The 10372-nt window shown below is 41.9% G+C and overlaps 2 protein-coding genes across 3 annotated transcripts; both read left to right on the plus strand.

The window, feature by feature from the left end:
• The first annotated feature begins 81 nt into the window (after positions 1-81).
• Positions 82-4876, plus strand: LOC115736982. Of its 2 annotated transcripts, XR_004014963.2 has the most exons (9): positions 82-293; positions 396-542; positions 665-762; positions 1808-1880; positions 1963-2023; positions 2121-2206; positions 2288-2377; positions 3006-3128; positions 3633-4876. XR_004014963.2 is itself a non-coding variant. In XM_030668911.2 (8 exons), exons 1-8 carry the CDS (start codon positions 177-179, stop codon positions 3066-3068), a joined length of 735 nt encoding a protein of 244 aa, XP_030524771.1. In that variant the 5' UTR covers positions 83-176; the 3' UTR covers positions 3069-3282. The 2 variants fall into 2 exon arrangements, 1 of the variants encoding a protein (XP_030524771.1); XM_030668911.2 differs by lacking the exon at positions 3633-4876 and having other exon boundaries at positions 83-293; positions 3006-3282.
• A 439-nt stretch (positions 4877-5315) lies between these two features.
• Positions 5316-6483, plus strand: LOC115736981 (pectinesterase inhibitor 9-like). The gene has a single exon (XM_030668910.2). It carries the CDS (start codon positions 5343-5345, stop codon positions 6078-6080), a length of 738 nt encoding a protein of 245 aa, XP_030524770.1. The 5' UTR covers positions 5316-5342; the 3' UTR covers positions 6081-6483.
• The last annotated feature ends 3889 nt before the right edge of the window (positions 6484-10372 follow it).

Consider the following 10372-nt stretch of genomic DNA (forward strand, 5'->3'; position numbering starts at 1 on the left):
ATTTTCTAAAAAAATATTTTTTCGAAATAATCGTATTTTTCGGGAAAGAAGCTAAAAAAAAAAAAAAACAATTGTGACCATATCCAAATCCAAACGGATAAAAATGCACGCACACACGGACCAGGAGCTTCACTCCACGGACTCGCCGGTGCTGTACTACTCGGAAAAGGTCGTCGATGGCCGCTCTCACGATCGGCATAGCCGCAATAGCGAGCATGACCACCTCCATAGCCGGCTCCAGAAGCTTTCAACGACTCCGTCACAGGCCGAGAAGAATCTCCTGCGTCGGATGGGTACATATATATCTCGAACTCTCTCTCTCTTTCGAAAAAACTTCCAACACCTGAATTCGCACTCACGTAGCCTGATGGAAGCTGTAATCTCGCTCTCGCTAGGATCCGGAAGGCCTTTTCGGACCGCCTCAGACCGGCCACATCGCCCGCCGCGAGTTCCGCAGGCGGCTCGAGAAGGATGCCGAGGCTCGCGAGGAGTTCGAGCGCCACGTCCGCCAGGAGAAGGAGCGTCGCCGAGCTGTCCGAGAAGTAATTCTCCGAATTTGAACTTCGTTTGAAAACGCGATTCCGTGGTTTTTGCCCCTTGGATCGTCGTTTTGCGATGGATTGTTTGAATGAAGTCTTTTGCCTTTTGATTCGTGTTAGCATAGTCTCGGGACGTGCCGGAGACTCCGGCGGAGCTGATCGAGTACTTTCTAGACACCGAGGCTCAGGAACTCGAGTTTGAGATGGCGAGGATGAGGCCGCGGTTAGTCTTTACAGTTTGTTAATTGCACTCTGTCCCAGTTGCATAGCCTGTACCAGTGACTTAGCTACTATCTACACCGATGATATCTGCGTTATAGGTGTTTCTAGTCCTGCTTTGTTCGTGCATGTAGGAAAAGACACGGATGAATTGTATTTTCAATATGTTTTTATGTGCTTGGAGGTTGCATCCACTTGTATGATATCGTTTGACTGACTTTTTCTGCTGGTTGTTAACATAGTCATTTAGTATAATTTTTTTCCTCTGGAGAAGATGTCTGGGATGTGCTAAATTGCTGATATCCGATAGAACGATAATAGGCCAGCTTGTATAGGGGTGTCCAAGAGATGAGGATGATTGCCCAGCAGTTGAATGTGGAATTACTCTGATTGCATTGGTCTCTGGTGGAGTAGAATCGAGGATACTATATGACCAATGTTCCACTTGCTTCCTGCTAGACGTTAGTTTAGGATCTTTCACATGGAGGATAGAAGATTTCACTTCAGTAAGTTGCGCGTCCTGCATCAGCTTCTGTTTGTTAAGTGCGGTAGATGCTGGTTATAAACAATTTGGACAAGGTTGCTATTTGAACTATTAAAAAGTGGGTTCCCTGCCAATAATGCTACATTTGCGGCACTAAATACTAATTGGAGTAGGATGATACAGCTTGCCCTGGAAGTCTCATCTATTTTGTTGGATGGCACTTAAGTGACTGATGTAAGACAGTATCTCTTTGCTGGTCAGCTGCTGGAATGCTCTTAACTGACACAGTTTAGGGATGTGCAATCTTTGCTCCTCTGGTGCAGGAAATGTAGGAATTTTAATACTCCTAAACTTTATTGAGACAAGTCAATGCATGTCTTGGGAACTTAAAACTAGAATGACTAACCAGTCAGGCATATGATATCGATGGCTATCTCCTCTTGCATATTGGTGAAATTGTTTTATTTTTGGTAGAAGTTCTGACGGCTACTGTTATGGTATTTCGATGAAGCTGTTTATTCATTTCATGATATTAATCTAGAGACCGAAACGAATTGATTTGCAGGTTAAATGAAGAATTCTTTGCCCACCTAGAGTTTGAATTGGGCCAACTTCGATTTTCTGTTTCAAAAACCCAGGTCTACTGTTCAAACTTCTCCATTACATTGTCATGCACGGTAAACTATATGCTCAAGAAAGAAAGGGTGATGGTATTGCTAGGACATGGAAGACAGATTGATTGAGCTGGAAGCTTTGCAGAAGGCTTTGCTTGAGGGGACAGGTTTGCTATTCCTAATCAGACACTGATTTTACTGCATCGACCGGTTCTGTTTCCTCATGTTACTGATAGACTAGATCTCTGGTTTAATCATGTGCAGAAGCCTATGACAAAATGCAGGTTGACCTTGGAAAAGCGAAGAACAGCCTGACAAAACTTTTGACATCGAAAGATGTTAAAGCGACTGTATGTCTTGCTCCATCCATCTAAGCTCCTCTGCATTAACTATTTGCACATTATTCACTCCAAATTTGTCTGGTCATGCAGTTACTAGACATGGTTGAGCAGAACGAACTGAACAGATCATTATTGACGCTTCTTGATGAAAATATAGCAAATGCTCAGAAGGGTAACCAGGTAGAATAACAAATAAGAATTCCAGTTTGTCATGTGGAACTTCTTTGTTTTGTTGTTTCCTTGATACTGATATTGTGCAGTTGTGAGGCCGAATGTGCTATGAACTTGGTACGGTGACAACTTCATCATAAGATTTATTGCCATGGTAGCGAAGGAAGGGTAGCAGAATATCCTTTCAAAGTTGGATGGAGGAAATTCAAGGAACTTAAAGTCCTAGATAAAGAGAATGGAGGCCATGTGCAGGATAGGTGTTTCTAGATTGCATCTATCGTAGCTACAGAATATACTCCATTTGCATAGTGCATATTTAGAAATCCAGAATAAATCTGGTGTCATGAAGAAACTTAATGTTCTGCTAACATCATGTGGTAATGCCCTCAGTATGAGGCATGTAGCCATCCTAGAAGTGGAGGACAATAGGATTGCAGAATATCCTTTGTGGAAAAAACATTGCCATGAGAGTTCATGTGATAGAGACTTTGTCTTTTCAGTTTGACATTCCTCATAACTGCATTTTTGCCATGCAGTATATATTAGATTCCACCCGATCTGAACTGAAACTATTTGGTGTAGATGCATTGGTCCACAATATCCAGGAATGTCTAAGTTTATTTGCAATATATTCCAGGAAAAAATCGCAGTTTACATGGAAAAAATGCGTGCAGCTGTTCTCAAGTACATGACAGTCTAATGCCTGGTCAGTCCATGCTATGATTTCTTGATGATGTTCAGTTGACTTCTCTCTCCACAGGTATTCAGTCATCGTCGACTTTCTTTCTGAATTACATAGCACATAGTTCACTTTTGGAATAGTCAATTCATGTGGACAGTACAATGATGATGTAATTGCTAATGAGCCAGTTAGCTTGAGTTAGCAATTGCCTATTTTGTCCAATAACATGGCATATCCTCTCTCATGCCCTCTGTGGTTACATGACGCCTTCGGGTAATAATCCATCGTGAAATCCTTGTCCTGCTGGAGTTGAGGTCTGAATTGGCAATTTTCGTGTAAAAAAAGGTAGAAAGTGAATGGGCAACTAAGTACCTTATAAATACATTAGGTGCATATTGGCACCTCAGTTTCCCATGCCTTACCCTCCTTTCAGCTGAATTTGCAAAATTGGGAACAGTGTTGTCACCTTAGGGCGTCTGTGTTATTCTAAAATTCAGAAAATCACGTTTGCTACTCTTGCTAGCTGTTTAAAAAACATGTATGCAATTGTAGGCCAACTTTATTTTCCTCATTTTGGGATAACACTGCAGGCAAGTCTCCACGGACAACTGAAATTGGAGTTTTGCTGTTGCCGGTTGAACATCACATGGCCACGCTGTGTCTCCCTTTGGGATCCATTGGGTTAGTCAGTTTGGAACAATGTCAGGCTTTGAAGTTAAGCGGCTGCGTTATGGGCTAGAGTGCCACTGGATCGAGCAAAATTTAGTGCCATTACTTAATTTTATAATTGAATGATCTTGGGTGTTGATTCTTATTTTCCCCTGAATTTTGGATGAAAAAATTCAGGTAGTGTATTTCTCGGATATAAGCAACATGTCTTTCAGCGGGACAGGTACAGAGCATTATCACTCCTCAACTAACAAAGTCAGTTGCTTCTTGAGAGAACATTTCGGCCAGTACTCCTGGCATCTTCTACGCCAGCATTAGAATCCATTCTACTGCAAGTTTCTTTAGTTCCAGTCTAGAATCTTCAGGACCCCACCTCTCCCTAACGGGCACCGAGTGAAAACCGGGCTCATCCTCAGTCAATTTGACTTGTCCATGAGCCCGGAATGCTTCCTAACCGGTATCGCTCCCAGTGCATTTATCCACATACAGAAAACGAACGTCTTCCTGATGGCATTTAACTGATGTTTGGCATATATCTTTGATGTGATATCCCTATCTAGGACCCATCTGTTGAGCCAAACTTTTCAGCTGAGAGAAGTTTTGGCACGCCTATCCTAGCAATTAAGTCATCCTGCGCCAAACTAGAAAAGAAGGAAATGAAGGAGCATGTAACTCTAGCTGTTCATAGTTAACTGCAATTGACGCTTGCTCGGGCGTTTTGCTTAAAGTTCGATCCCCTTGCTGGCGATTCCTTTGATTGACCTCTCGAGTCACAAAATTTTGTTACTTTGTAACTATGCGAGTGTAATTACTTTAAGCGGTTGAGATTGGACGCCGTGGGGACTAGTTAATAGTTAATTGGTATCGACTGTACCCATCGATATCAAACGAAAATTTGCAATTCATAGAATTTCTTACACTTGATTTGAGCGGAAAAGAATAAATGCTAAAGTAAAAGACAAAGCAAAAGTAGAAAGCAAAGAAGCTTATAAAGAGGGGGGGCAGCAATGATGGTGCCGCGAGTATGGGCTCACACTTTATTGCTGGTTTCATAGGGCTAGAGGACCGAGCTGGACCGAGCTGGACATGAACTTGACTAGACTAGATTTACATATTTCATGCTAGAAACTTGATTTGAATTCAATCGGCTCAAGCTCAATTTGAATAGAAAATCCAGATATATGTACTCAACTTGACTTGATTCGATTAGAAGTAAGCATTGAAGGAGCTTGATTTTGAACTTAGGCTCCGTTTGTTTTGTCCATAGAAAATATTTTTCTAAAAATTATTGCTTACATAAATGAATGAATTAATATTTTTATTGTCCACGAAAATTCTTAGGCATATATTATAATTGGCAATACAAAAAATTATTGCTAATTATCTTAAGCGACGCAAGTAATCGTTTTTAGAAAAATACTTTTAAAATTATTTATTTTTTGTGAAACAAATAGAGTTTTAATAAGTTGGAATATTTTCTGAGGTTATACTCTCTCTTTTTTCGAATTCTGAGTTTATAGTTGTGTGAGTCCTTTATATGGGAAACTATTACATATTCTTCAGAAAACAATCGGATAATCATCGACTCATTATTTTTTTCACTAAATTATTCCCCAGAACTATATGAACAAAATTCGCTCTGCTCTGGGTAGCCCATCATATATTCTTACGACCCTTGACATTCAGAGTGCCACTCCTCCCCATCTCTCGCCCCAGACAAAAATGGCGAAACCAAAACCATCTCTCTCCTTCTTCTTCCTCCTCTTCCTCTTACTCTCCCTCACCACCACCCCATCACAATCCTTCGTCCACAGCCACCCCAAACCAGCTCCCACCAGCTTCATTGTCTCCTCCTGCCGCGCCACCCGCTATCCGGCCCTCTGCGTCCACTGCCTCGCCGCCTATGGCCGTGCCATCCAACGGAGCGACCACCACCTCGCCCAGGCCGCCCTCATCGTCAGCCTCGCCCGGGCCCGCTCCGCCGCCTCCTTCGTAGCCAAGCTGTCCCGAGCTCGCCGCATCAAGCTCCGCGAGCTCCGGGCCGTGAGGGACTGCATTGAGAACATGGGCGACTCCGTGGACCGTCTCGCCGATTCGGTGAGGGAGCTCGGGCGCTCGGGTCGGGTCGCGGGCCAGGATTTCGCGTGGCACATGAGCAACGTGGAGACATGGGCGAGCGCCGCACTGACGGACGAGAACACCTGCATGGATGGGTTCGGGGGTCGGGTCATGGACGGGGACCTGAAGGTGGTGGTGAGGCGGAGGGTAGCGAATGTTGCTCAGGTGACGAGCAACGCCCTGGCTCTCGTGAACCGGTTCGCTTCCAGGCATGGGACGGTCACGGCAGCGGGAGATCCTTGAGTGAAGTAAGAGAATAGGATTTACCTCGTACTTTGTCAGTTCTTCTTCCCTTTCTTGTTTTGTGTAAAATGTGGGAGGTGAGCAGCAGCAGTAGCAGTGTGGTGAGTATTATTCCTGGCTTGTTAGACGTCGATCGAAATGACAAAAAAAAAAAAAAAAAGAAGAAGAAGAAGAAGAAAACGAGCGAACATTACATCACTTGTAGTCTTGGGAGTTACCAGTTGTAAAATACACTCGCTGTACGTGTTCGATTCGCCGTGTCAAGATTTGATAGTTTGATGTTCCCACCACTAATCTGACGTCTTTACTTAGTCCACGACACTCGAATTTGTTTTTCATAGTTAATTAGTTTTGTTTGTAAGTATTATACAGGTGAAGTATGAAGCCACGGTAGATTTCTGCAGCCAGTGACCGAGGACATGATCGTTCAAATTTTTAAACCTTGGCGATCCAGAATGACTTTGCCATGGCGAATCGAATCTTGTCCGCGTGAATTGAGTTTATATGCATCGGTTGCAATCAGGAATTTTTCGATAACTGTGGGGCAATATGAAGATGACCTCAAATTAGACGAGGGCCACAACATAAACACTTGAAATTAAGGAATTTGAATGGGATTACACTCTTTTGTGGTCGGAGATTAGGGTTAGGCGAGGGAACAATTAGAGGCGAGATTTGTGGGAAATTTTCTTTAAAGTAGATTTCTTTTTAAGCTTTCTGTAGACGGATGTGGACTTCTTCTCTTGCTCTATCACCATCGGCTCGTCAAAATCAGATCTGGGTTTGATTCTGGCACGTCGGCACAGCATTAACTTCGACCCATGTAGAAGATGCATTCCACGTAACCATCTTTTCCCGTCTGATACTTAAATTCGATTTTGATGTGCTAACTCTCAAGCCAGCGAGTAATAATGGCTAATTTAACCATCTTTTGAGGCTTTCTGTTAGGTAACCTTCTTGCGATCTCTAGCCTGTTGGATCTGAGAGATGATCCTAAGTGGGATCTGCCTAATTTATGAATTTCGTACGTTTTAGTTGGGCTCACGCGCGTCGAGAGTATTGTACCAACAGCCGCAGGAAAAGCAGGAAGCAAATGAGCAAACTGGAAGGTAGTTTCTAACGAAAGTTTTAAGATTGGACAAGACACGAGTCGCGTACGTGAGTCAAACGTCGTCAGTGTCAGTGGAGTGTACCTACTCTTCTCTACTTTTTTTGGCCTCTCGACAAAGTTGATGATGGCAGGTAATCCCACCGTCCGTCGTGGGGCTCACGTTCTTTGGCCTTTTGCTTCTTCTAAGATGCCATTAAAAAAAAAGACCCAGTTCATCAGATTGAAATTTCAGAGACTCGTGAGGCGATCAGATGATCTGTGACCGAGAAATTTTCTGATCCGAATCCAAAAGATCATGCCGGACGATCCAACCTAAAGACCACAAGCTTCCCATCAATAAGAGATTCCTATCACCCCATGGCCTTGAAGGTCAGTTTGTTGATGATTGCAACAGTTTTCGATGAGCAGCTCAAGAAAAGGCATCGAAGTCGAATCCGAAACTGAAGTACATTCAAACTCAATATAGTTCGTCTATTAGGTACTTATGTAACTTGAGCTAGAAAATATTTAGTCTCGAGATTATCGCCAATTCATCTAAAATCTTAAACCATTCGAGATCCACGAGTGATTTAAAAATTCAGTGTTCCGACAAAGTGTTGATGCTAAACTAATCGTTTGAGAAAGATCACGGGCTCGACCCGCTTGGATATTTCTTGGGGGCTTTTCATCTTGATGAGGACCTGAGGGGGGATCGGGTATGATCGGACCTGCTTTCTTGAACCCGATGATCATTGATAATGACATTTTCACTCGGTGCACTCGAGTGCTTTTCCATTCCTGCCAAAATAATTGCAGCTTGCTTGGTGTACGACTGCAATCAGTTTTGCCTCAGATAGAACCTCCATTGAAAAATCTCTCTCGTGAATGAATAGCGGAAAGTGAAGGGGGGGCAGTTGGGGAATTATTGTCGTTCTAAAAAGGCGTGGCAGGGGCCGAATTGATTGTTGGCACGGCATGATCTTTGCGGGTGACCTTCTCGATAAGGTTAAGATAGAATCGAACTTTGGCAGGAGAGATTTGATTCTTTTAAAAAGAAAGAAGCAGCTAACTAATGTCCTCAAAAGGTTTTTTTGTGTCGATAAAAATTTCAAACTTGTAGCCGTGTAATACATTTACGTTCCATCATTGTTCCGTCACTTGAGTACCATTAAAAATCTTATGAGGGCAGCTGAAGTAAACGACGGAATGCAAACGATGTTAAGTAGCGCCATGTGGCCGACTTAAAAGTGCAATAATGTCATTTTGTATCTAAAATTGCTAAAATATGAGAAAGCGACCGCGTATGCTTTCTCTCTTTCTCTCTACACTCAAAGCTTCATTGCTCGTGTGCTTGAGTGCTCTCTATCTAAAACTCAATTTGTCCATGTGAACGAGGTCGTTTGCATGTTTGTCTCGTGGTTGGTCCACAGAACTCGATTTCGAGCGATTGGGAACTTTTGGGTTTAGTATGTTGCTAGACTCTCTCTCTTTGTAGGAAGCTTAATTTGTTCGGAGCTTGTTTGCTGGCTGATGGCGATTTGGGGCTTTAGAGTTCAGTACGTGGGTCGATTCTCTCATTCTTTCAAGGAAGTTTGATTTGTCCGAAGCTCGTTAACTTGTTGAAGGCAATTTGGGGGCTCTTCTAGGGTTTTCTTGCTGGATTCGGTATCCACATAGAAGCTCGATTCAGTCGTTCAAAATCATCACGTTACAGATTCGTCTTGAAGGTCTTGATTCACCAACATTCTGTCATCGATGTTTATTTCCGAGGGCCTTGTTTGGCAATTTTGCGATTTTTGTGTGCTCCAATAGATGAAAGAATCGTATGTTTGAACAAAAAAAAAAAAAAAACAATTGCTTTCACAAGCAACGGAAAGTTGCTTGCTAGCTTGAAATATGATACAAGGCTAGAGGAACACTAGGGGTGTGCAACCGGACCGAGTTTACCCGGAACCCGGATCGGATCACCAAAAGATAGGTCCGAGAACCGGTTCCCATTCAACCCGGTCCGGGAACTGGTTCTAAATTTTGGGAACCGTTTCAAACTGGGCCGATTCTTAGTTCCAAGAACCTAAGAACCGGGCCGATTTTGGAACCCATTTTTAGCTATTATTAAAAAAAAAATCCTAATCTGGCTCGCCTCACCTTCTCTATTTTTAGTGGATTGTAATTTCTATTGCTCATATTAGAAGTTGTTGCTTATGGCGGATAGTGAGTTTTATTATTCATATTTTACTTTGAATCATTTCATTACAACTTGTATTATTTTACTGAAAAATTAAATCAAAAAATAAAATAAAATAAAAATAGGTTCTCAAGTAGATCCTAGAATCAGACCGAAAAAACAGGTGGGTTCTAAAATAGTTTCTAAGACAAATAGTGTAAATTTCAGGTTTCAAAAATTTGAAACCCGATTATAACGAGATCGGTTTCAAGGTCTAGGTTCGGATCCTACCCACCTGGCCCATTCTCACCCTTAAGGAATACCACAAGTAACATGTCTTGTGGCTAAAAAGACAAGAACCTTGCTCGTTATGGTGATGGAAAACAAAGTTATATAGTTCTTGTTTAATGCACTCACATAAGTTAATGACAAATTATCTATGAGGTCATTCAATTAGTATCTTGTAAATTTTAATTTGTTCAATCCAGGATTAAAATTGAAACTTTCATACAGCCCTTGGACCAAATTGAACATATACCAATAATTTATTAACCACATTGAAGAAATTAAAAGTTCGGGGACGATATTGCATATTGGGTTAGAGTTCAAGGGCCATGACGAATAAATTTAAAGTTTGTGGACCACATTGTACATTGAGTCAAGTTTATGGACCACTTGTATCGTTATCTCTTTAATGAACTATAATTGAAAAGATTTGACTAAAAAAAACCTATCATTGAAAAGTGAACTACAGTCTTAGTTAGACATGAGATTCGAGTCTCACACTCAATTTAAGAAGGTCGTGCAAAAATATGCAATCACAAATGATTACAACATTGGTTGAATGAAAAGTGAATTTATCAAGATGCATGCGAAGTGTATGATTGGAGGGAGAAGAACATGAAGAGTGCTAAAATTTATATATGACGCTCACTTTAGTGCCAAAAGTTTTCCTCGGATCACTTAAATGCCAATTATTTTGAAAAATGATCACTTAAATACCAACTTCAATTTGCTCGGCCGAAAATCCGAAATGGC

This window comes from Rhodamnia argentea, chromosome 9, assembly GCF_020921035.1.
Source record: "Rhodamnia argentea isolate NSW1041297 chromosome 9, ASM2092103v1, whole genome shotgun sequence".
NCBI classification, from domain to species: Eukaryota; Viridiplantae; Streptophyta; class Magnoliopsida; order Myrtales; family Myrtaceae; genus Rhodamnia; species Rhodamnia argentea.

Bases quoted from the DNA above. Each gene is read 5' to 3' on its own strand.
- LOC115736982 (XM_030668911.2), top strand. From the start codon at position 177: ATGGCCGCTCTCACGATCGGCATAGCCGCAATAGCGAGCATGACCACC. The intron at 763-1,807 runs GTTAGTCTTTAC...ATTGATTTGCAG, and splicing joins ATGGCGAGGATGAGGCCGCG to GTTAAATGAAGAATTCTTTG. The intron at 2,378-3,005 runs GTAGAATAACAA...AATATATTCCAG, and splicing joins ATGCTCAGAAGGGTAACCAG to GAAAAAATCGCAGTTTACAT.
- LOC115736981 (XM_030668910.2), top strand. From the start codon at position 5,343: ATGAACAAAATTCGCTCTGCTCTGGGTAGCCCATCATATATTCTTACG.